The sequence below is a fragment of the Miniopterus schreibersii genome (assembly GCF_964146895.1).
Source record: "Miniopterus schreibersii genome assembly, chromosome: 7".
Taxonomy (NCBI): Eukaryota; Metazoa; Chordata; class Mammalia; order Chiroptera; family Miniopteridae; genus Miniopterus; species Miniopterus schreibersii.
This window is the reverse complement of record NC_138108.1, coordinates 25,689,385-25,716,316: the sequence shown is the minus strand read 5'-3', so window position 1 is coordinate 25,716,316 and position 26,932 is coordinate 25,689,385. Positions and strand designations below refer to the sequence as shown.

At 44.5% G+C, this 26,932-nt stretch overlaps 1 protein-coding gene across 5 annotated transcripts in view; it reads right to left on the bottom strand.

The window, feature by feature from the left end:
* Positions 1-18,671, bottom strand: part of ANKRD44 (ankyrin repeat domain 44) — a 251,380-nt gene extending 232,709 nt beyond the window's left edge. For 4 of the 5 annotated variants that reach the window (XM_081142775.1, XM_081142774.1, XM_081142772.1 and 1 more), the window contains exon 1: positions 18,396-18,668. In XM_081142775.1, the coding sequence (XP_080998901.1) occupies positions 18,396-18,422 (27 nt within the window). In that variant the 5' untranslated portion in view covers positions 18,423-18,668. Of the gene's footprint in view, positions 1-18,395 lie in introns of all 5 variants that reach the window. The other variant, XM_081142776.1, reaches the window with a different exon arrangement.
* Positions 18,672-26,932: the final 8,261 nt, after the last annotated feature.

Sequence of the window (26,932 nt, the reverse complement as noted above, 5' to 3'; positions counted from 1 at the left end):
TGGGTCTTTAAATATAAGAAATTAGCTTTCAAATACATCTAATTCTAATTAAAATTTAAAATCTAATGAGAAACACCATTACTCACAGCCTACCACTATTCAACCAGTTGCACAGAGTAGAATATAAGGAGAGGGCACAGAGAGGTCTGATTCAACATACCTGAGAGGACATCTCTGGGCATCAAAAAAGGTTCAGAAGTTGGAGAGTTGTGTGAACATTCACACACAGACACAACCAACCTTCCCTCGAGTATCTACTTACTAGAATAGCCCTACTGAAACACAGACACCGTTAAAGAAATGTTATTTGAGTTAATTAATTTAAAATATTTTAAGTGAGACTATATATAAAGACATTATATATCCCTACTTTACCTTCAAAAGTTAAAGTTTTACAAAATAGAAACAGATACACAGATACAGAGGACAGACTGACAGCTGTCAGGGGAGGGGGGCTGGGGGACTGAGTGAAAAAAGTGAAGGGAGGTTGGGGGTAAAAATGTTGCAAAGCTGCTCTTGAGCATCATGAGACAGCCAGGCCTGGCCCTCCCTTCAGTCCACCAGGATCAGTGGTAGAATCATCTTCTGCATCCTTTGGGCCGTTTGGGACCGAGCTAGATACTTTTAACCAAGAACCCACATTAACAGTGATTTCCTGTGCAAGTCATACAGAGCTGTCCCAGCTGAAGCCTGTCTAAAATCCTGCAAATATGGAGGGGGAAAAAAAAAAAAGATACCCAAACATTTCCTCCTGTAGTATTTCCTTGAGTGGGGGTAGAGGGTGGTAGGACTTTTACAGATCTATTCATGTCATGACACACTGAGCTATCAGTCACCCAATTCTTGATTATACATATTTAACAAGGTACAAGAAAAAATCCACCAAAAAACTTGGCACTATTTTCTACCACCAATCTTTTTAACTAGGGCTATTTATATAACAAAAATGAATCACTTTCTGTCCTTCCTGTCTTCAAAGATTACTGGAGGAAGAAAGAAGGTAAATAATAAGAAACTGGGAAGGATGGTGTGAAAGGAGAAAACACAGCAGCAGAAACTGGCACTAGATCATTCACTCATTCAATAGTTACTACTAACCTACTATAAGGTTAACCAGAGCCCTGCATACTAAAAAGTGGGGATGCCAGATAGCTCAGCTGGCTAGAGCATCCTCTAGATACACCAAGGCTGTAATTACAGTTCAATCTCCAGTCAGGGCACATACAAGAATTAAACGATAGGAAGGGGGTGCGGGAGTGGAGGGTGAAGGGGGTTCTTAATATTTGATGAATGGAAAAGATATGGCTTTGGGTGGTGGGCACACAGAGCAATATACAGATCTTGTAACATAGAAACCCAGACCTGAAACCTATATGTTCATATTAACCAGTCACCCCAATAAATTTAATAAAATTTTAAAAAAGAATCAACCACTGAATGTATAAATAAGTGGAACAACAAACTGATGTTTCTCTCTCTCTCTCAATAATTTTTTTTTTAATTTTTAAAAATTAAAAAGTGGGGATGCAAACATTTTCCCCTTGAAGTGAAGATCAAATAAATGGCTTAGGGCCAATCTTACCAAGTCACACACTAATCAAGGGGCTAAAAATGGATTAAAACCAGAAGTGAGAGGCTCAACGAAGAAGTTCACCCCCTTCCATGTAAGAAGGAAAATGAAAGTACTCATTAAATACATCTACATTTAAACATGTCTAATGATTAGGCAGTTCTGTGACAAACATTCCCTTCAGATGGTAATTCGAGATACTTATGAAATTCTAAAAAAAACAAAGCACACTGTGGAGGTATTTTGGGGGTGAGGGCGTGGGAAAGCCTTAGTATTTCAGCACTATTACCAGTTACAAGTATTTTCAAACAAGAATGACGTTCCACAGCCTTATGTATCACTAATTCTTCACCCAAAGGGGAACCATGAGGCAATATCCTTTGGCCCTGTACACAACGGGCTCCCTCTTCTAGACCAACTGAGAAGTGTGTGATACATTCTAATCTGGGTAATGCAGATGATGTGACACTAGAACAACACAATTACCCAGGCGGCAGACCAGTATTATATCACAGGGTATTCTTATACAGTGTTTCGAGCTGTATCCTAAATATAACTGTAGAAATGACACGTGATTTTACAAGTGCTCAGTTGGTTAGAGGGTCCCTATATGCCAAGGTTGCAGGTTCGATCCCTGGTCAAGGCACGTACAAGAATCAACCAATGAATGCATAAATTAAGCAGAACAAATTGATCTCTCTCTCTCTCCACCCCCCCATCCCCCACCTTCCTCTCTCTCTCTCTCTCTCTCTCTCTCTTTCTCTCAAAATCAATCAATAAATTAAAAAACAGGACAAATGAAATGTGCCTCAGACTGAGCCAGGAAAAACAAGATTGGCCCCCACTAAGAGTCAACAAGCCAAGTAACCATGGGCCTTTGCTTTCCCCTCTGAAAAATGGGGATTCCAGTGTTTGCCTCCTGTCTCCCCCCAGACAATCTGTGATATTGTTCAGAAAATGTTGAAGGTTTTCAGAGAGCTTAGCTATTGAGTCGCTGTCAATGTTTTCTACAGTCATACACTACGTGGATTTCTCTACAAGTCTTCTTTATCAACAAGTATCTTCAGTCTTACTTCCCTCTCTCTGGAAGATCAGAAGAGAAAAAGGAAGCTAACTTTTAGATGAAGGATGACATGTGTTGACTGACCTCCCTTCTGCCCCTCACTAACCAGTTCAAGATGCCCATCTTCTTCCAAGATCAAAAGGAACTCCAGGCCTAGGAGTTTAGAATAACTCAGATGACTCTGGACGAGCAAGAGTGGGAGGCTGATCCTCTTCATAATTACAGTGACGTGAATACTGGAAACCACACACACGAACTAACTCTCTCCCCCACCCCTCCAGCGCCCGCCCAACGTGTAACTCACACAGCAATTACCAGACTTCGCTTCAGAAAGACCTTTCTAGAATAATGAGAAACATTAGATAAGTAGATACTATTGATATTTATTTTTTAACTTTATAATTTCCATTTGTAATAATTAAGGGTATCTTTAAAATGCATTTGTTTAAATGGGCTCTCTATAAAATTAAAGCCATTTCCATCCCCATAACCTAGAGTCGCTACTCAAAAACAGTAAAAATAGTATTTTTAGCACACAATGGGAAATATTAAGACTTCTGTTTCACTCTCAAATATAAAAGGTAAAGGTCTCCTCCCCCATCTTGGCTCCTTGAGAGCATCAAAAGTACATTTTAATTGTTTCTGAGTCCACATCTGGAGTTTAAAAATCCAGTTTAAAAGGCAAGTGATTTAAAATATAAACATATGGCTTCCTTCTCTACAGTGATTCCTAGAGGGGTTAAAAAAAAAATCTAAATACAAACAAACTATTGTTTTAAAAAGGATTAAAAAAAAATTAAAAGCACAGGATGAAAGCTAACTAAGCTTCTACTTTCTCCTGGAGAAAATAATAAAAGCAGGAATTCCCATCTTAATCTAATTAAATCTAGATCAAAGTGCAGCTTAGGTAATAATACTAAGGCTATCTGAGGCCTGTGGTCCCCAGACTATGCTGGGGTTAGAGCAGGGGTTGGCACCTTTTTTCTGGAAAGGGTCAGGGAATAAATATTTTCAGCTTTTCGGGCCATATAGGAAAGCAGCCCCTGACATTACATAAACAAATGAAGGATGCTGTGTACTGATAAATCTGATTTATGGAAACTGAAATTTGAATTTCATATCATTTTCATCAGTCTCAAAATAGTATTCTTTTGATCTTTTTCAACCATTTAAAAAAATGTAAAACCTTTTAGCTCAGAGGCCATATAAAACCCAGCATCGGGCTGGATTTGGCCTGTGGACGGTAGTCAGCCCACCCTGTGGGTTAGAGCCGTAGAAGGCTGGAGCAGCTGCAAGCTCGTCTAAGCCAATGTCCTCATTGCTTAGAGGAAACTGAGGCCCAGAGAGGTGTAACGAAAGCCTGGGTCTCAAAGACAGTTCATGGCAGAAATGGAGGTAAGAATCAGGTCTCTGGAAAAGCTAAATGAAAAGGTAAAGCAGTGGTGGTAACTGTCCTTCTTGAGTTCAACTCACAAAGTCAGGCAGTGAGTGCTTGAAATCAGAGATGTCACGGGAAACTAGTTAATAGTCTTGGAAACTAGTTACTAGGAAACTAGTTACTGGAAGCCTCCAACACCTGCCTTCTCATTGTGTAAAATGACTGGTTCTGTGCCCCTCACTACACTGACTGTGAAGGTTTTATACCAGCGTGAGGACCGAGGGCTGGTCCTGGTGACCCAGCGGCCTGATTCCTTCCAGCCTTCTGGGTACACAGCTCTGGTCATTTCTCTTACAGCTTAAATACAACCTCCACTCTGGTTCTTCCAATCCTAGAGCTCCGAGAAGTAAGGATCACTATGGCTGAAGAGCTGTGATCAATAATTACAAATTATTTTAAAGAACAGAGTCTAGTAGGGAATTCAGCTTAAAGTTCAAGAGCATCTCTAACATTCACCTAAGGAAGTAACACGGTCAACCTCCCTCCCATTCCTAGTCCCTTCTCCCTTTTTTAAAAATACACGTTTCTCCTCCTCTCTTTCTTTCTTTATTCCACTCTGGTTTTTTATTTTCATTTTCCTGTGACCCTTTTTCTTTTATCCTACACCTTAACTGGGTATAACCTCAAACTGAAATACATTTTAGAATTAAAATACACACAACACGGGTCCAGTAGTGTTTAACTTACCTCTTCTTTTAAGAGCATTCTATAGTTTTAAGAGAAAAAAGACTCCAAATTAAAATGACTTTTTACAAAGGATCCTTCCTCTGATTTTTTGAATCCCATTTTTTCAGATGAATTTATGATCTTCTACATTCATTTGTATACTCACTCAGGCTTGAAATTTTACACCAATGTTTTTGAGAAATTCTGCCATAGTGATTTTTTTGTGAAGACTGCTCTAGCAACTATTCTGTTCTTAGACACTTCCTCAAAAAGACATGGTTTTATACGTCTGTGAAGAGGAAGTGGCATTCTTATAACTAACTTTCAGTTCGTTTTGACAACTTAAGTCAAGGAGGACTGCAAACTCCTCGGAATTTTTTCAACACACATTTATCCTTCAGTCATATAAACTAAGTCATTTGAATTGTTAAAATCAAAATGAAAGAGAAACTCATCTTTCCAAGTTGAAGGAACCAAAATGCTACAATTCAAACCAAAGTACAGAGATTTCACGCACAAATAAAACAAGCAGGTACACCCTCTACCAGTGCTGTCTAAGTTAGACAGAAAGAAGGCCAGATAAATGGGAATAAACTTAAAACAAAAAAAAATTAGAAATCATATCCTCATAGAGCTGACATTGACCCTAGAGAACTAGTCTCTTTAATTTGACAACTGAGGATCCAACTAGAGATCCAAGGACTATTTATTGAGTGCCTACCATGGGCCACTTGCTGTACAAAGACTTTTCTTTTTCCCACTTGATTGTCACAACTTCCTCATAAAGCAATTATTATTATACCCAATTTACATTCGCGAAAAGTTGTGTCACAGGAAGACTGACACAGCAAGCAGAGATGCGACTACAGATCTCCAAACACCAATGTCAGTATTCTCTTAACCATGCCACTCCCATGTAGTATTTTGGGAAATTGTTCAGTAAGATACCACAATATTTTAAAATATTATATAGTGATAGAGTAACCTGGAACCTTGATATAAGACTCCTTGCTAAAAAGCACAGCTCCTCAAAAGATTATTTCTTTTGGATGCTAAGAAAAGGAACATTAGCCACTAAATGTTACACTTGCCTAAAGGACCCCAAGAAATATTTATACTAAGTCTCCACAGTACCTAAAATCCTAGTCACTTGGCTTCTACATTAGTCATGACAGTGTCATTGACTCCAGTTGCAGTTGGCCATTGCTCAAGCTTACGGTCTACTCTGAAGTCTGGACTCCATTAAAAAGGACATGGAAGGATTTTCACACTTGTAGGAATAAATGAAGGTATGTCAGCTTGCCTAACACAACACTGAAATCTGTGAGTGCAGCAACCAACACCCACTTCCCATCCAGGTAAGAAGGGAGGCATGGCAGCGAGAGTCCTTAAAGCTGAGACCTTGCAAACTGCTTGCTGTCTTTAAAAAACAACCCAGTTTACATAGAAACATGGTTAAAAAGTTAATGTAACAAAGTGATTTTTGTCAACTCTAATATGCAAATTCCCCTGGAAATACCTTACAGTGAGATTTATTACAAGGACAGCCAAACCTAGGTTTTCCTAAAGGCATACAAGATGTGATTTTAAGGCAGACGCTCAAATATCTGACTTGAGTTATGAGAGCCATTTAAACTAAATCAACAGATGGGTGAACCTCACAACTAACTCAGAAACATATTCTTTAGGCAACAAAACTAGCAGAATTACACACTTTTCTGACAAAAAGAATTATAATGTTACCAGAAAGGGGACCAGCTGGTAGTGTGTGGGTTCTTGACTTTGTGCAGCAAAGATCTCACAACAGGAGTCCAGATGATTTTTAGAGGACTTTTGTTAAAGCTGGGGACAGTGAAACAAGGAAGGGCCTAGGACAGAAGCAGTAAGAGAGGGGCTAGGCTGGGCTGCTTTGGCTCACTAAGAAGTCAGAGAAGCCCGGCCGGGCGTGGCTCGGCGGCTGAGCATTGGCCTAGGACCCAGGAGACCGCGGTTCAATTCCCGGGCAGGGCACATGCCCGGGTTGCGGGCTCGGTCCCCTGTGGGGGGGTGCAGGAGGCGGCCAATTGATGATGACTCATCATTGATATTTCTCTCTCTCTCTCTCTCCCTTCCTCTCTCTGAAATCAATACAGATATATTTAAAAATAAATAAAAGAAGTCAGAGAAAAGAAAAGAGATCCTTGGCGACAGGTTCGGGGGTTTGCTGCTGCCGTCGCTCCCTTGTTGCAAGCCCCTCGGGGTTGGTTCCTGCTAGGGAAGACGAGAGGGAAAGGCGCGGCGTGCTCCTGGGAGCGAGCATGCTCTGGGTCCTTTGTTTTGAGGGGTTTAAAGGCTGGGAGGCTAGGGGAGGTCTTAGGGGAGGGTCTCAACAGAATATTCATCAGCTGTATACGGATGTACCAAAATGAGGTTTATTCCCTTAACTTCATCTGTCCTTGGGTGTGGTTGGCAAATGGTACTAATTGGATTTCTGCTATCTGTCTCCCTGAGGAGGGTGATTTAAGCTATTTACCCTCTAGTTGGGGAGAAGTGAAAACCATTTACTTTGAAGTGTCCCTGGTTTAGCGAAGATCGGATTTTGCAGTTTGCTAGGTGGCTATAAACTGCGTGATCTTTTAACCATGTGTCTCAGTTTCCCTATTCTGCCTGTCCTGGCTCACTAACAACCCTAGGAAGATATTCCCTCAAGAGAGTGGAGCTTCTGAAGGGCCACGAAGAGAGCAGGGAGAGCAGAGGGAAAGAGAAATCGCTCCCAGAATGAGGGGGTCGCCGAAGTGTTTGGGTGGCCTGGGCAAATGCTAAGGTTTTGTGGTTCTGTTTGTTGTTGTTGTTTTTCATAAGATAAGAGCTCTTTTCAAATATAACCACTATTCCATATTCATCAAATATCCAGTCAGTATTCAAATTTCTCCAACTGTCTCACAGAAGTGTGTCTTTTGTTTGAATCAGAATCCAAATCTACTCACTGCAGTTAGTTTCTTAATTCTCATTTAATCTATATATTTCTGCTCCACCTTTTTTCTTGTAATTTATTTTTTAAAGAAAGGATATCATTTTTCCTGTAGATTCCCCATAGCCTGGATTTCTTTAAATACTTTTTTTATTCTAAAAGATTTATAAGGTTAAACACAGGCCAGCCCCTGATCTACTACATTACCCCATGCCCTGCACCGTGAAGACCATCAGCCGCTTTCAGTGAAGTCTGCGCTGCTCCCGGGCACGTCTGTCCACAAAATGTTGCCATGACGAGTAACACATACACCATTCTATTCAAGTAGGGGGCATGGAGACAAAAGGACCCACAGGTGATGCCTGCCTTTAGGCTTCAATGCTTTTTGGAACAAGGTGGGGTACAAATTAATTTTTTAAAGATCACGCCTATGTAACAAATGGAAACAATGAGTTTTGTCCAGATACGCGCTCATTCATTCCTGTCTCCAGGAGAGGAGGCGTAGCAGAAGAACTGAAGTGAGCAAGATTTGTTAGTCAACACCTCTCCTACCAAGTCTGCATTGGAATACTTCTTTCCTTTCCTCTTCTGCCTCCTGACAGGAACCGTATGCTTCAGTGAACTCACAACCCTCAGGTTACCTGACAGGTACGTGGCATGTCACTCAGCTGGGATGCCGTCCACCCCCACCTGCTGCCTAAATCATTCCCTTCCTCAAGGATCAGCTGGACTCCCTCCAGCGCCCTGGAGCCTTTCTTAACAACTCTGCCCATCCCTGGGCTCCTGCAGTCCCTATTCGGTACTCCAAAGTGTCGTCTACACCTGCACTTCACCTGGTTCAAGAGCTGTTTCATACGTCGCGTGATTCAATAAAGATTTGATGAGGGCCTTCCTTGCAAGGAACACTCAATATCATGTCTAACGAGACCAGGAGGCCCATGAGGTCCATGAGGAAAAGGCCTCCTGTGACACGACACCTATCTCAGGAGGCCAGGAGCACAACAGAAGCTACAAATGTGCACCCTGGAGTTGAACTTGCCCAGAGGTGAATCCCAGAGTTGTGTGACTCTGAAAAGATTGCTTCATCTCTCAAGTCTCATTTTCCTGTAAACAGAATGACAGCCACTCTCTCGGAGAGATGTTGTTAGGATTGAATCAATAAAGCCTGAGTATAGTGTAGTCTCCTCATTCCCAATTCTCTGTCTCGTTTCTATTCTATTGTACTTGTTCTTACCTGTTCCTATCCTTTGTGGAAAAGGGGGGAGCAGAGGACTCCAGCAGAGTTGTTCCCATGGAGATGGAGTTCATTCAACACTCCTTGAATGCCTGAATACATAGGAGATCCACCTTGCCATGGGTGTGAGTGTCCTTTCCCATAATTTTTAGGGTTAGCATCTCCCTTTTCCTAGTATCACCCCAATACTTCCCCTGTAAAGAAGTGAAACTTGCTCAGAACTAACTACAGTGCTAACCCATCCCCACCATCAAAAGCTCAATTAAAAAGTGGGGAAATATAACTGGAAAAGAAGACAGTATATGTTCTTTTATCTTTGGATGGGGCAGAAAATTTTCTCGGAATTTTGCATCCAATATCCCAGTGTACAGATGAAAGCTCTGTTTACAGAAGTGCTTCCAAATTTTTTTGTTAGAGCACCTTATGAGTAAAAACATTTGAGCACATACATATACACACATACATACATATTTGTTAATCACCTAAATATTTATTGAGCATTTACTATGTGCCTTCCACTGTTCTAAGTGCTGAAGATCCAGAGGTGATTGAACCAAGCTGACAACAACAACAAAGATCTTTGCCTGGTTATTGTACCTCTCCTACACATAAGTTTTTATTTTTTAAAAAAAGATTAAAAATATGGTATAAGGAATATGCACTATGGAGAACAAAATAAAGAAAAGGGAACAGAAAATGTAGAGTGGGCATTTTAAATAGTGTGGCCACAAAAGTACTCACTGAGAAGGTACTGAATAAAGATCTGAGAGAGGTGAGAGTGGACCAGGTGGCTGTCTGGGGAAGAGCTTCACACGTAGAGGAACAGCAAAGGGCCTGAGGCAGGAGTGCACCTGGCATGTTCACGGAATAGTGAGGAGGCCAGTGTGCTGAAGCCAGGGAGCCAGGGAGAGATGGGAGGAGGCACAGCTGGGCAGGTGAGTGCAGGGGCTGAGTGGAGGGGCCCGGTGGGCCACTCTGTGACTTTAGTTTTTACTCTGTGTGAAACTGGAGGGTTTTGAATCAAAAAGCAGCATGTTCTGAGATCCACCACTCTAAGTAGAGTGGAGGGGCCAACACTGGATGGGGAGGACCACTCAGAAGGCCACTACAACAATCCAAGTACTGGGTTGGCCAGGTGGTAAAAAATGGGAAGTAGAGCTAAGAGAATATTATAGTAATAGTATATAATATATATTAAAAATAAAAAATTTAAAGGGAGTTTTAAAAGAAATATGAATCCTACATCTTCTTTCCCAAACTCAATAAGCCATCTTGCTCACCCCTGGGATAGGGGCAACCCCCTCTGTTGGAGGCCACCGTTCAGCAATGATTGGTTGGTTGATCTGCCCCAGCTGACCTGAATTTCTGCCTGGCTTTGTCTTGACACTTCTGTGCTCACTTCCTCTTTCTCTTTGTCTTGCCAGTCTTAGACACCAAAACAGGTTTCCTTCACAGGCTGAGCACATCTACCCATACAGAAACTGTTGACCACATGTAGGAATTCCCTCCTTGAGAAAGTTTGTGGTCACTGTGTCAATTGCACACAATCTCTGGGGCCAACGGTTGGGAAACAGACTTGTTAGACCCAGATGTTATTGTGGAGTTCAATAAAACATGACCCTGGGGAGAACCCAGGCCATTTGCTAAAGCAGCACCTCTGAGGAAGGCTAAGGTGGGCTCCAGCTCATCACAGATCAGAATAGACAAACATGGGGTCTGCGAGGTTTGCTCCCCTGGCTCCAAAACAGGCTCAGGGAATTCTAAACGGGCCTCATTGAGAAACGCCAGGGCGGTTCTGTGTCTCCAAAACATAGTTCCTGGAGATCCTAGGAGATGACATCCTTGGGGAAAGTACCCTCGACCCTTAGGCAGAACTCAAGATGTGTTTCTCAGACCTAGTAAACTCTAAAGCTACCACCACCACACTGGGCAGGAAATCAGAAGTTCATGGAAGGCAGATACTTTTTGAAACCAGATTCCATGGACTGAGAAGAGGCTGACACTGAGATATATGCTGAGCTCTCTTCGAATGTTAGAACTTGAAAGAATTTAGAGGATTTCCCACCCACACACTCCCATTTTACAGACAAAGAAACTAAGGTCAGGACTCTCCCAAAGCCATACATATGATTATTAGAAAAAGAACCATGAGAGGAATTCAGGTCTTCTGATTCCCAACCTAGTGTTATTTTAAAATAAACAAAAGCAATTTAACACCATAACCTTGAGAGGCCTCAGATGTTCTTACCAACCTCTCTAATTTTGCTGGGAGCTCTGGAGGTCCCCTTGGGGAAAAATGGTCTCCTGGTATTAAAGATATCTTAGAAAGTTACCCTGGGATTCTTATGACTTGAAAGTGTGGAAGAGAGGGAATTATGAAAACCAAGATACATGAAAACCAAGAAATTCAAGCAGGGACTGGCTTAGTAAAACCTGAAACAGACCAAAGGTAGACTGCATACTTCTTATTTGCTTGATCCAATTAATGGAGTACTAGACAAATTTTCAGTTTTCAAAGGGGAAGACAAATAAAAGGATCCTTAAAAATTATGAATATGATAATTTGAAAACCTAGTCATGAATCACTAACAACCTCTTGGGCTACAAGCAAGAACATTGATAAGAGAATGTACCTGCTCTCCCAACCTCTGGAGACAGGCAGAAGGCAAATATGATGGTGGTTAAAAAGTAGTAAGGGGATAATCAATAAAAGCTTGATTTTAGGTAGTGGGTACATAATGTAATATGAAGATCATGTAGCACAGAAATGTACACTTGGAAACCTATATAATCTTATTAACCAATGTCACCCCCAATAAATTTAATTTTAAAATAATAATAAAAAAAAATATGTTATTCATTATATAATACATTATATTATATAATAATATTATCATAATATAAATTTTGTTATATAAAACTAATCTGTAAAATAAAAAATCTTGGGCCCCAGCGAGTTTGGTTCAGTGGTTAGAGCACTGGCTGGCGGACTGAAGGGTCCCAAGGTACAGGCCAAGGGCACAGACCTCGGTTGCAGGCTCAATCCCCAGCCCATTGGGTGTGTGAGGGAGGCAACCAATGGATGTGTCTCCCTCACATCGATGTTTCTCTTTCTCTCTCTCCGCCCCCCCCTCCACTATCTCTGAAAAGCAATGGGAAAAATATCCTCAGGTGAGGATTAAAAGTAATAATGATAATAATAATAAATCTTGGATTATTGCCCAGCCGGCATGGCTCAGCAATTGAGCACTGACCTATGATCCAGAAGATCGTGGTTCGATTCCTGGTCAGGGCACATGCCCGGGTTGCGGGTTCAATCCCCAGTCGGAGGCATGCAGGAGGCAGCCGATCAATGACTCTCTCATCATTGATGTTTCTCTCTCTCTCTCCTCCTCCCTTCCTCTCTCAGAAATCAATAAAAACATTAAAAAAAGAAAGAAAAAAATGAACTTTTTTCTAAAAATCTTGGATTATCTATAAAATGAACGGATATTATCATTGAGGGCAGGAATCAGTTCCCAAATCATGGGCATTAGTTCAAACCCTCTTCTGGAACCTGAAGTTAACTTGTTACCTGGACAGCCAAATTAGAGTTCATCTGCAAATGCACCTTCCATGGCCACATCTGCGGGAGGACTACCGCACAAACCATGTGAGGGGCATGCCCCTCCCACAGAGGCTGGGTCGCAGACGGAGAGGGTGCAGCCAAGGCACCCAAGGCATCCAGTCCAACCTCTTCAGTTTGGAAAGAGGAACCTGAGGCCCACGGAGGTTGACTTGCAAAGGGCTGGCTAATGCACAACGTATGTCAAGTTGGCCTTATATCCCCAGCAAACACTGATAACCAACCATTACATTTCCCCCATCCTTGGCTGCAAGAGCCAGATGCTTCTGACACCATGCTCCTGCAAGCCCTCCACCAACTGGTCAGAACCGGTGTGTGAGATGGATGCCATTTTCCAACTCTGGACTTGCCCATGGTCATGAAACAGTCTGTGTAATACCTGCTCCAGTGTAAACTTGACTGGAAAGAGAGTGACTAGTCTACCAGTCAGACTAGTTCACTGCTACTGTCAGGCCTGAGGTGAGCAAACACCACCTCTGTAGAGTGGCCATGTATCCAGGCTTACCTGGGATGGTCGTGGTTCACACTAGTTTCCCCAGCTTAATAGCACCCCCTCCTCATTCTCAAAAGTTGTCCCAGTTTGGATAAAACTGATATGGTCATCCAAATTCTATGTAACTCCTAATCATCTACAAAACATTTGTAAACATTTATTTTTTGAGTACCTGACGTGTCAGGAAAAAACATACCACTGAACCAGTCACTAGTAGTTTTCTCATACAAAAGGATTTTCAAATAATACTAACACCAGGTGATCTTTGAAAGGGGCTCAGGGACCACTCCTCCTGCCAAGCTCTTTTATATGATGAGCTTCAATGTGGGGCGTTCTTTGGGGAAGACCAAAAAGGAGAGTCATAGCTTACGTGAGTTTGAAACCACAGGATTATCAGATCTCTGTAACTTCTACCTATATTTAAATTATTTCATGTTATACTTTAGCCCATAAAAATTCACATTATATTGTTGAAAGTGAAATCTTTGTAAAGAATGTTTCAGTCCTGTTTCTGGCACAAACAACTGTGCCTTTTTGAGTTTATATTTACTATCTGTTTAGAGGAAAAGAGGAAGTTAAAGTTTAAAATTTTTTTTAAAGTTTCAGTCAGTCCAGGGCTAGACCATGTGTGCTGCTGCTGGACTTATACTAAAGCAGCTGATTGTTTATTTCAGGGAAACATACATTCAGTTTATTTGGAAAAGTCATTGTTCCAGAGAACACAGATATCGGCTCTGTGCTCAAGAGAAAGATACTGATATTGTCATGCAGAAAGTTAAAAGTGTTTATCTGGCTACTTAGATTGAAGACTAGAAGGAAACATATCAAGATATCAAGAGTAGTTCTCTCTGGCTGGCCGGTGTTGCTCAGTGGTTGAGCATCGACCTATGATCCAGGAGGTTGTAGTTTGATTCCCAGTCAGGGCACATGCCCAGGTTGCAGGCTCGATCCTCAGTAGGGGGTGTGCAGGAGGCAGCCGATCAATGGCTCTCTCAATTCATTGATGTTTCTCTCTGTCTCCCTCTCCCTTCCTCTCTCTGAAATCAATAAAAACATATTAAAAAAAAAAACAAAACAAAAAAACAGTTTTCTCTGAGTATAGAAACTTCAGAGGGAACTTTTTATCTAGCTTTCTGATTTTTCTATAATGATCCTAGTTTATATGTTAATGAACAAGAAAAAAAATCACCAAGTTACCAACCAACACATCACTCACCAGGGTGGGGAGGTGGAAAGGCTACGAGGATAAGCCAGGCACAAGGCTGGTAGGATCAGAGGCCTCCAACTGGCTCCTGACTCTCTCAGAATTGGATCTGGCCCAAGAGCTCCAAGGAGTGCAGGGGCGCAGCTCATCCAATGGCTTCCATAAAGTAGAGCAGACGCCCACTGAGTCCTATGGTTGCACTGTCCTTTCAACTATTAAAAGTATAGCCTTGTGGTTAGAGCCCCACCTATACAATCAAGGCTGCCTGGGTAGGTGGACACCTTGCTAGATCACTTACTGGGCGTGTGACCTTGAACAAGCCAATTAGCCTCTCTATTCCTGCTTTCTCATCTATAAAATAGGAATCACACTACAGTGGCTGTAAGGATTAAGAGAGATGATTCACAGCAAGGGCCCAGCATACAATAAGATCAAGATAAATGTAGGCCATTATTAGGTCTCTGCCATGAAACACCAGCCCTCAAGTGCACTCCCCAAACCATGTGACTGGATCCCCAAACAACTACAGAACTGTCCAAAGAATCAAGCCTTCCTCCCCCTCCTCCTCCTCCTCGGCTGAAGGAAGCCCTGGAGCATAGTGTCTGCTGTAAGCCCAGGGCTCCAGGGAGCGACGGAGGTTGAGGGCAGCCCAGTAAAACCAGCAGCAGGTCCCAAGGCCCCACACTACAGGCCAGAAATCCTGCTTTCAAAGCTGCAGGATTTCTAGATTCCTGCCGCTGTCACAGCTGCCAGCCACTGCCTTTGGCAAGGAGATGAGTGACTCAAGTGTGAACCAGGACTTGGCAAGGGGACGCCACACCAGAAGGCCTCCAGGCAGGAAGCTCCAAAAAGGGCCACCTGCTGAAACAGTTTGTCTACAGGCAGCCCTCAAGATGCAGGGAGGTGGCCTTCTGCGGTCACCAGCAAATTCGGATTAGACTATGTAGGGAGCGTTTCAAAGGTCCAGCAGAACTTACCATTCTGGCTTCAAAATTTTGAAACAGTTTGGGGGGGGCGGAGCTAAAGATATGACCTCACACTTATAATCACTGCAGTGCCTTAACTATGTGAGGTAAAGAGCAGTCCCCCAAAGTTCAACAAATTGCAGAGTTTCATGGCTATCTTGAGCTAAAATGTATTACATTCTTTCCCAAACTCAGTTACCTCATTTTTTATCAAAGATATAAATAAACCTCCTAATGTCCATTTGGAAAAAATAATTACATGACTATGTTCATTACATAGGTGAATGTGTCCTATGCTACATAAGGTGACCAGCTCGTTCTGGTTCACTTTAGCTCCAAAAGTCCGATGTCCTGCGAAAACCCTCAGTTCTTGGCAAACCAGGATGGTTCATCCCCCATCCCTGCAAGAAAAATGATGCGTGCTGTGTGAAGAGGGAAACAGAAGAGACACAGTTACAAATGCAGAACTAACAAATGCCAGGTTTGTTTGTTTGTAGCAACAGCTTCCAGTTCCTTCTCATAGTAAAAAAACAAAAAAAACAAAACTGAAAACCCCACTTGCCTCTCCCTCCCCCCTTTCTTTTTACTCTTCCAAAACAGAGTTAGGAAAGGAGTTTTCGTCCTTTTGCATGGCTGGGACGTGGGTACAGGACTGACTGTTGAAGTGGTAACTGCCACAGCCCAGCAAGCTCCTGCACCCACTTTCAGCAGGACAGGAAATGTCATCTTCTTTCACTCCTACTCCAGCACGTTTAGAAACAAACCAAGACAACTTCTGATTTGGGTGATCAAGAGCAAGAATGTGTCCTCAAGCTAAAAATCCAAGAGCGTTGGCAAAAATCAAGATTCGCCACACAAGTAGGGCATTAAACAGATGAGGGAGGAGTTAAGAAATGATCGTTTTACAAATCGCTGAATGGAGAGCTAGCTAGGCGCTCTCCTACAAACCGTAAGGCAGGGATTCCAAGCCGCTGGCTCCCTACCCACAATGATGGAGCAAATCTCATGTAGGAGGAATTTAAGCAAAGGGTTTCTAAGCCTCCTGTGACGTTAAGAACCCACTTCTAAGAATGCAGTGTTTCAAACTGAAAGGTAAGACTATATAAGGCAAGAAAGGCCACACACTTCCTGGACCTAAAGCCACACAGAAACGTGGTTGCCCACCACCCCACCCCACCCCACCCCATCCAGAACACCTCCTCAGCCAGCCTTCCTCTGCCTTTGCCCCAAAACAGGATGGCAAGTTAGAGGTGCTCTTGCATCGTAGAACTCCAGTTCCTTTCATGCATCAGGCAATGGAACCAAATGAAGGTTACACAACTCTTTCTTTCTCTCCACAGTAATACTACTTGGTCGGGGGAAGGGAGGTGTGTATTCAGAAACATTTTAAAAGAGAAACATCTTTGAAAGTCCTACTCTGATAAGTCCTGAAGAATAAATAACTTTCTTTCTTGTTAGACCAACTAGTATACTTTTCACTCCTGTTACTGATTTAGAGAAAGATGCCTCTTGTAACCCTTTCAACATATCCAGACAGAGGTGTTGTAACCTCTAGGAAAGCACTGGAGCCTGGAAGGCAGGAGACAGGAGCTAGTCTTGAGGAAGACATGCTTCCCTTCTCTAGATCTCAGTTTATTCATTTAAAAGATGAAGGATTTGGGCTAAGATGGTCTTTAGCGTCCCTTACAACTCTAAAATTCTCCATGAAATTCCTTGGTGTATGTGATATAACAATAATGAATATTAGAAGTATTTTTTTGTGCTCTGAAGATTTAGGAACAACATGTAAGTGAGTAACATGTACTGACAAAGATGACGAGACCAAGTCAGACTAAAACTGGAAGATTTAAAACAAGCAAATGTTTAACAGTTGTTGAAGTATGTGACCAAAAGGTGGGGGAAATCCTAATATCAACTTACAAACTCTTTTAAATGCTCTGGAACCAATGGGAACAAGTAGATTCATCACAATTGCCAGCTGCTCCTCCTGCTAAATTTAACAATAACGTGAATTTTGATGCAATGATCTCTCCCCTACAAAGGGGGAGGGGAGGCAAGACCCTGTAAATACTTAGGGCAAGCAAACCAAAGCTTTGACTCTGAAAGGCAGAAGAGCAACTCATTGTGGTGACTGATTGCACGTTCTGGCTGGATACTAACTGGAGACAGTGAGGCACCAGATGCAACCCACTCAAGAAGTATGAGACGTCTAAGGCCAAGGACAGGCATGTTTGACCACGTGTGTCAGTCAGGATTGCCTCTGGACTACCAGGACCCCAAAACAATATTCATAACACTACCCCTGAATGAACTGCGGGGAGTGGGGGTGGAGGGGAAGCCAGCTATTTCTTTTTTTCCGCGGAAGGAGCTGAGCTGCAAAGAGTTTTGACTTGCAACTTCGGTTGGGTGCCTGTGTCCATGTCCTAAGAGCAGCAGAGTCCGCAGAGGTGAGACGTTTCCATTCCACAGACCTACACGGCAAAGGCTGTCAACCGCTTCGGCAAATCACCCCACCTCTCCAAACCAGGGCTCCAGAGCTGCCCTGTGCGGTGCCTCGGCCAGGAGAGCGGCAAAGCGGATGGACGCGGGCAGGAGGGTAGCCCACCTCCCGGGAGTGAGCCCCTGGCCGGACTTCGCCTCCTCGGAGAGACCCGTCGGGGCCCGAGCGCAGCCTCCGAGGGGCCCCACCGCGCACCGCGCACACAGCCTCGGGGCTGCCAAAGAGGAAGTCGGGGTGGCATGTCAAACGGATGGAGACAGCCGAGCGCACAACAGCCGCGGGCCGGGCCGGGGCCGGCGGGGCTTGGGGAAGGGTCCCAGGCTGCGATCCCGGCTCCCCCGCATCCAGCGTCCTCCCCGGGCGGCGCGGGCCGGCCCGCCCTCGGCCGGCACCCGCTGGGAGCCCCGGCTGCGCCGCACCGTGGGAGCCCGCGGAGCCCCTCGAGCCTCCCATCCCCCTGCCCGGCGCGGGTCCGGGGGCAGCACCCCGCGCGCACGCCCCCAGCCCTTCCCCAGCCGGCGCGCAGCTCCGACGGCCCAGGGCGGGGACTGCGCGGGGCAGCGCGCCGCAGCCGCGGGCTCTGGGCGCTGCGGGCGGCCGCGCACACTCCTCCCCTCCGCCGCGAGTAAACAGCCGCGGGCGCGCCGCGCGCCGCGCCCTCCCCCGCCGCCGCGCCGCCGCCCCTACCTGGTCGGCGAGTTTGAGCACTGCCATTCTTCCGCCCCGCCGCGCTCACACACATGCAGGTCGCGGGTCCGCAGATGTCAGCCGGAGCCGGGGAGGCGGAAGGGACTGCCAGGGCAGGGAGAGCAATCTGGCTCCCGAATTTGACAGCCCTCCCCCGGCTCCTCCCCGCCGCCGCCGCGAGGCCGACTCTGGCCAGTGGGGCTCGCGCCGGAGCCCGCCCGCCCGTGCACAGGAAGTGCCGGCTGCTGCCAGCCCGGCCGCCACTGACATCACCGCGCCGCCCGGCCCGACGCTGCCGCCTGCCGCCCGCAGCCGCGCCGCGCAGCCCGCGGCCCCGGCGCCGCCCGCGCCCGCGCCCGCCCGCGCCCCCCGCGCCCGCGCCCGCGCCCGCAACCGGCGCGCCGCCGCGGGGCCGGGCTGCCGCCTGCCCCCGCACCTGCTCGCTGCGCCCGGGCCCAGGGCCGGCCGGTTAGAGGCGCCCCCCCCGAGGCTGTTCGCGATCCCACCGCGCCCCCCTCGCCGCGCACACACCCACGGACACACCCCGCAGGGAGCGCGCCGCCGGCCTTACCCTGGGAGGCGGGGTCACACCCTTGTGCCTCAACCTCCCCGCCTGATCGGAAGTCAGACTGCCCGGCACTCCGCAGTGTCCCACGGGTGGGAGACCGTGAGGCTGGCGCGCCCTTTGTTTTCCGCGGGAGGCCCTGGACACACTGTAATCCTCCGGCGAGTGTTTGTCAGACCGCCTGCGGGATGGGGGCAGGGACTCTGGCCCTTTCCCGTGTTCTCCGTCGACCTCCCAGCTGGACGCTCACAGACCCCGTGGTGCATTCAGCCTCTGGGTTTGTTTTAGGGAAGGTGGGAGCAAGCACAGTTACCCGAGAGGAAAAGAGGCCCTAAATTACCGCACTAATGGGGCTTTTGGGTTTCCACCTGTTCTGACTCACCCATTTGTACAAAATCCAGTTATCAAGGTCTTCAACTGATAGAGGACTCCGCTGTCAAACAGCACCGGCCACACATACAATGGTACTATTCATACCACAGAAGGTGTCGATGCTTCTGGAATTTGGAGCAAACGTTTATTTTCACCATCTACTCAGTGCCCACCTTGTACCAGATACTACTGGGATGAAAGGGGGGAGCATCCGCAGGCAAGATAGCTAGTCTTAGGAGGTGTCCGACATAAAGCACAGTCACCACTCATGACCCCAATCACCAACTGAGATCAGGGATCACAGGTGAAAAAATGTGTGTGAAGGAACCCAGGACAAAGGAATCAGACCAGACTGGTGGGTGAGGGCAGGCTTCCCTGAGAAAGTGTCGAGTTGAGATCCTGGAAGAGAGTTAAGGAGCAAGCGGATGGGGTACTGCTCCCAGGCAGCCCCATGTGCCCCAGGAGGGCCATAGAGCAAACCTGCAGGCCAGTGGCATTGAAAGAGTCAAGACCAAACATCTACCTTCATTCACAAACCAAACGTGGACTCTTCCTCCCTACTTTCAGAGCCTCCACCAAAGGTGCCACGTTGAAAGGAGAGAAGGAAGTGGTAGTGTCCTCCGTTTATTATCTAACCATGGAATTGTGATCCAGATCATGCCCACAAGGGGAATGCAGAAAGCTCATTCCTGGCTTCCACTCCTCTACCCTCAGTGATGCATAAAGACAAAAAAAATTTCTTTCCAAGGCCTCCTTTAAGCACAAGGCCTTGTTGCATCTATGAGAAAGTTCTTCATTGCTGTTGCTGATAGGTCTATGTATTAATAGCATCCTGCATGTGAGTAAATTGAATAGGACACTGAATTCTCTACTTAAATATAGCCACCTTTCAGAAGATTGGTAACAAATGATTTAATTTGGTGGATGCGCTCAAGATCCACTTTGGTTCAAAGCGAGCGTACCTATACAGAAGTTATTGAGGCCTGATTTGAAAGGAGGGGGGAGACATTCTCAACCCTATCAGGCCCACCATCCCCTTTTATAACTAGTATCTTAAACACTCCCCTTACTATCCTGAAATAAAATTCATAGATAATATTACCTACCCATGCAAATTTCAAAAAAAAATCAATGTCATGTCCTAATTGTATAATAAAGGAAAAATAAAAGTAATTTATAATTAATGCATATTTCAGTAAGTGCTATAGCACAACTCTACTAGAAGACTAAATAGTAAGATGCTTGCACCTGTATGTAGAACCATTTTGAATGAGAGAACTACAAATGCAAACCAATATAAATGGGTTGTATTCACAGTTCAGATATCAATATTGGTGTTGTCATAGGTGACATGACCTTGTGAGAGGCTGAAAGGTTCTTGGTCAAGTTCCAAACAAAATAAAGGGCAAAGGATTGGGCTAAATTTATTGATTTACCAGAAAGTCTGGATTTAGTGTGTTAGCTCAAGCATTGACAGTGACTCCAACAGTTTTCTTAGTTGGTTAAATGAAACTCTGACTCAGTGGTCGTCTATACTCAATGAGATCAAGATGACAGAATGTCCCTGGTATGGTATAGAGAAAGAAATCCAAAAATCTATGGAGATGGGACTGTTGGAGTTATTTTTTCATGTGCCATCTATATGCCCAACCCCAAACTACATACCCCTAGAGACCCAGGTCATGGTCTCAACACTAAGGCATTGAAAAGTACATTAGTAAGGGGAGCAACAGAAAAACCCTGTAGTAGCTGGATATGGTGATGGGAGATGCTTCCATTGAGATGGCTCCCTGAGCTCTGTGATAATGGGGTCCTGGGATGGCAATGACCAAGTGGTGGCGTTTAATTGGCAGGAACGAGGTGAACACATTTACTGCAATGGGCAGCACAAGGTAGTACTCAAAGGTCTTGACCTGCAGGGGTATCTGGTAACCCCTTAGGCTGCCCTGGGAATGAAATAAATAGGCAGACTTCTGAAATATCCCTTAATCTTTATCTAAAACTGTAGTTCTGCTGCCGGAAACCTGATCTGGGCCATCAAAGTGAAAAGTCATCCTCCTCCGGCTTCCATTCCTCAGCCAGTTCACAGATACAGCCCCTTTATTAAAAGACAGCCTGGTCCCCTTGAGGAAGAACCTGCAGCATTGCCATAAATAGGTACTACAAATCTTCATCCAAGCCTTTCTCAAAGGCAGCAAATGATGTCGTTCACTAGGGTCTCCATGCACTGGGAAAAAGGAAATACATACCCAGATATTTCAGGGATTACTAGACACTGTTCCTGAATTAACGGACCCAAGCTCTTATTCCCCCAACTGCTGGAAATGTTGCCTACTGACAGCCTGAAGCTGAATCATCCCCCAGAAATTGCCCTCAGTCAAAAGTAATTGTCTCATCTAAGGCTACAACCCCTCTCTGAGAGCTATTCATATCCAACCAGTGCAAGGGTACAACGATGGGGACCCCTTGTCCCCATACAGGGCATCTCTAAAGGACATGGTAGCTCCAGAGCTCCCCTGGGATCAGCTGAGCCCTAAATTGCACCTGCTTCACGGACCAGCTTCTCCCTCTGCCCAGTCCTGGGTCCCTCATTCCCCACAGGTGGTGTTCCTAAAACCATGCTCCAATCAGTCTCAGCACCCGGAGCTTCATCTCAGAGACTGTTTCCGGAGGAACCCAACCCAATATAATCATATATTTTGACTTTACACTGGTAGTTTAGAAAGTTAATCCCCTGTTTGTAAATAAATCAAAATCACCTTCCTGGCCAAGGTGAAAACCACTGCAGAGCTGTGGAAAATGATTGCTGAATGAGGTTAAATGTTGAATGAGGTTACCTTACTATCTCGGCGTGGGGGCTTTTCTGTTTGAAGCTGTTGTGGCCTTTGACTGAACGGTTAGGCTACAGGAGGTCCGAGGGTGTCAGGGTTATCAGGTGATCCTCGCAAGACAGAACCAAGAGCCCACAATCGAGGCTAAAGAGATTAGAAAACGTGGGCAATGTAACTTTTATAAATGTCCATCTCTGAGCACTATTTATTTCTGCACACACCATGCTTCCTGAATTCTAAACAGCCATAGCATTCCACTTTATACCAATGGTTTAACAGCACAGTTTCACAGGGGAGAAGATGAAATATTTCCACCCCATTAAATAATCCATACTAAACAAGTCAACACATATAAAGCACTTACAGCAGCACCTGGCACAAAGTCAGCGCAAGATGAATGTTAGCTATTATATCTATTGTACTAAAATGTGAAAAGATGACTTCTTAGAATTGAAGAAATACGGTAAGTTTTTTTTTTCTCAAATAAATGAAGTTATTTTTAGTGTTGATTTGTTGAAGGTTATGCTCTTTAGAACAGGGAATGCCTTTCTTGGCGCTTGACCTTTACTGTCCTTGACCTTCTAACACATGTATAATCAGTAGCATTCAGTTAAGTATTTCATTGTCTATTTGCTATTATTTATCCATTATATTTCATTGTTTTATGAGTATCAGTCTCCTATAATTTCTTATATTTTGTTTTGTATATGTGTTGTTTTCCTCATTATATTAGAACTTCTAGTGGGCACTAGCCATGCCTTATACTTCTTTGGTTTCCCTATAATGCTGGCTACTAAGTACAAATTCAATAAATAAAGGCAAACTGTCTGATTTTAAAAGCATGCAAGTGGAGGGAATATTAGCTGGGAACATAGTAATTCTACTTATTATAACTATGTTTTCAGGAGAGTGGTCCTGAGGAGTCAGAGAGGGCTGAGGGGGGGAGAAAGTGGAGTACTTACTCAAAATTCCACTTTCTTACCTAAATTCAGCAACACAAAAAAGTTTCCAGAAGTAGAGCAAGTAGAAAGAGCTAAGTTATTACAATGATTTAGAAATAAGGTATTTAAAGTTTCCCTGAGAGATTGCTAAAATTAATATTGCATTTACTCTCAGTTCAAACTTTCATTGTTTACTGTGGTTTTTAAACCTCTATCCCATTTATTTTCAACGTTTTTAGACAGCTGTCTTGGCAAAGCAAATCAAAACCAGTAAAGGGCGAGAAGGTAAGATGCCTCTTAGAATACAAAGGGATGGAGGGTGGAGGAGAGAAGAGAAGCCACTGTAGGAGTTCAGAACAAGTCACCCCAAGATGTGCCTCTGTGGTATGTGGATTATTTTGAGCTACAGGCAACCAAGACCCTGCAGGCTAAAGAGACTCTTCTGTACCATCACCACCCACCTTAACCACCTAGAAGAATTTCAAATAGGGGCCTTGCCCATAATAAGAGTTATCACCAGAAATAATTTTTTGACCTATCTATAAGGAAGGGCAAACTACTAATTATTGAACATCTGCTCCTCTTATCACCCTGCAGTGACCTGCCTCCCCTCTGAAGCCCCAAGGTAATGCCATAGCTACCTCATTTTAACTTTCTATCCCTGAACTTCTCATGCATGTGGGGTTTCCAATGGTACATATGTAATTAAGTTTGGTGATTTTCTCTTGTTAATATGTCTCATGTGGATTTAATTATTAGACCAGCTGAAACAACCTTGAGGGTAGAGGAGAGTTCCTTCGTCTCTCACACCACTAAGAAATGCCAAAGAGGTGAAGCTGGTGAAAGCGTCAAGCACTGTGAAAAGAGAAAAGCCAATGGGCCATTTTAAGATACAGTGGTGGTCCTTCAGCTGAACTGGAACACTGAAGAACCTGAGGCACCATTCTCAACCTTCCTCCAGAAAAATAATCGCACAAATTCATAATATTTGTAACCACTCCTCCTTCATAGCCAAACTTCTCAAAAGACATGCCTCTTTTTTTTCCCCTCTCTCCACTTTCTCACCTCCTCAGCCCTCTCCAAACCCCCAGGACCACTCTCCTGATAACACAGCAGCTCTGACCAGCTCCACTTGGGCACATCCTGACAATCCCTTGTCTTTGATCTAAAATGCATATCTGTGTCTTAGGCCAACCATCTTTCTCCTGATCTCCAGACCATCCAACTGCCTACTTCTGTCTTGGATGTCTCAAAATCATCTCTGTGAAAATTAATAAACAGGAACCATATTTGAAATGGAGTCAGGAGACTAGAAGAGAAAACTCTCAAGCACAGGTCACTCCATACACACTACTGATCCCAACAGGAAGAGACGTACCTTGCACCTCCCACAGGAAGCGATGCTACATTACTACCCCAGTAACAGCTCAACAAATGAGAGACTGCCATAACTCACCCAATGTCAAATCACCACACTTCGAATTTTTCGTTTCCTCCAGTGGACGCTTCCTTTACAACAGCCCCTCCCAAGTCCATAAAAGAATGTTCTCCTTTGTTTCTCTGGACTGGCAAGTGGTTTATGATTAGACCACATGTCCCAAATTGCAATTTTTTATTGTTCCCAAATAAACCCATTTTGCTGGAGAAATAGCTGGCTGTCCATTTGTTAAAAGTCAACAGCTCACACTCAGCGTATGAAAAAATGAAATTAATAATCTTCCCCTAACCTGACTCCTTCTGTGTTCCCCTTATCAGTAAAAGACACCACCATGGACCTAGTTTGGTCTAAGAACAAAACCTGAGGCTCTTCCAAGTCTGATCAATTTGGTTTTTGTCCTATCTCTTAAGTCTGTCATTTATTCTGATCTCGATATCCTGGACCTCACTTCAGACCAGTCCACCTGCCTTACTGGAACAGCCTCCTGCCCGGATCCATTCTCCACCCCACAGGCAGTACAGTCTTTTTAAACTTCAAGCCTGTTCAAGTGACTCCGTCAATGGCTTTCCACTGCCTTCAGTCTGTTTATAAACACCTTAGCTTGCTTGGTTTTCAAGATCCTCCACTTTCCCTTGACTTCACCGCTCACATCCTAGTCTACGTGGACGGCCACTGCCGGTGTGGCGCAGCACACAGCCCGTGAGGCTAAGCGTGGCCGCCGGGCCTCTATCACCCTCTCCGCGCTGTGCCCAAAGCAGCCTCCCCGGTGCATCACAGTTCCTCACTCTGAGCCTTTGAATGTTGCTGTTTCCTCTTTATAATTTCATCTGCCCGGACATCATCTTCATCTAGCTGATCCTACTTGCCCCTCAGATCCCAGTTTAGATGTCACCTACCCCGTGAAGCTCTCTCTTACTCACGCCACCTCCCACTTTTGGATTAGGAGTTTTCTCTAAGGCTGAAGTTTAGTGCCCTCTGCCTGACCCTTTTATTATACTTATCCCTGGATCCTATAATTGCCTGTTTACTTTCCTGACTCCTCTTTTAGGGCAGGGGCTGTGTCTTATTCACCTTTTTGTCTCTAGTTGATTGTATAGTGTCTGGCACATGGCAGATGCAAAGGAAACACTTATGAATGAATGCAACTTTGAGCAAACCAGTGAACCTCATCAATCCTTCGTGTATCACTGGTCAAATAAGGCTAAGGCTACGGGTGTCTGTCCTCATACCTTACAGAGTGATCTGACAAAATGTGTGTGGAAAATGCTTTGGAAAGAGGAAAGAAAGAAATAGATGAGAGAGAGAACAGTTGGCGTGGCATTATCATAAAGAGAAAGCAACGAGGAAAGGAGTGAGAGGTGCTTTTCCAGCCTGCCATGTGTAAGACCTAATGCCTGTCCTGCTGAAGTGAGCACGGGCTCTGCATCTCATCATGAAATGCAGTGAGCAACCAGAATGCTTCAAATGACAGGGCAAGTGGGACATGAGAGCACAGTAATGAAGCCATGACGTAAGTTCATTTACTGGTCATACAATCTGTGTTGTATATAATTATTTCCTTTTTTTAAGACAGTGTTGCTCAAAATGGTGTATCCAGGTAGTCACAGGATAAACACATCTCTTCTTCCTGGAGCATCAATTTTACTTGGTGAATCAGGCAGTTAAATCATTTAACTTGGTCAGTAACTGGAAGCAGTGTTTCCATATTTACATAAACAAATGGATATCTCATAGCTTGGACTGTAGCATTTGCTGCATACATCTTTTAAATAAGCCTGAGACTTCAAACATTTTGTGTTTGCAGTGGACTACTCCACACTGTCTCCCTGTACACCCCTACTAGACCTTCATACTCCCCAGCCCTAGGAGTAAGTCTTCACCCACCTTTGCTCTTGGGGTGCTTAAGAAAAGTTTAATAAGAGCTGCTTTTAGAAATTCATTTCATGCTGCTGAAATGAAACACAGAGAGAAGAACCTTCAGCAAATGTGGCTGATACACTTACATCAGGGGCCAGGTTTATAGTTGAGCATTGATCTGTAGATCTGTTTCTGCTCCTAGCTTGCCCACTGCACTGGTAAGCAATTTCGTAAATTTTGGTCACTAGTCCCAGAAGAATCAAAAAAATGTAATGCAGAGGAATCAGTACTGACTTATCACTCCACAAAGAAAGAATTATAACTCCATATCCCCTTGATGTTTGGCAAGTGGCATCATAGTCTTTGCATATAAAGGTCAGTACATTATATCTAAAGGAAAGAGAGAAAGCCTCTACTATGTGCCAGGCACCGTGCCAAGTGCTGTACACTCCCTCACCACCCTTTCTCACCACTCCAGTCACTCCTGCCCTCCTTTGTATGAAATCTATATTTTATGTAAGCTTTTACTACTG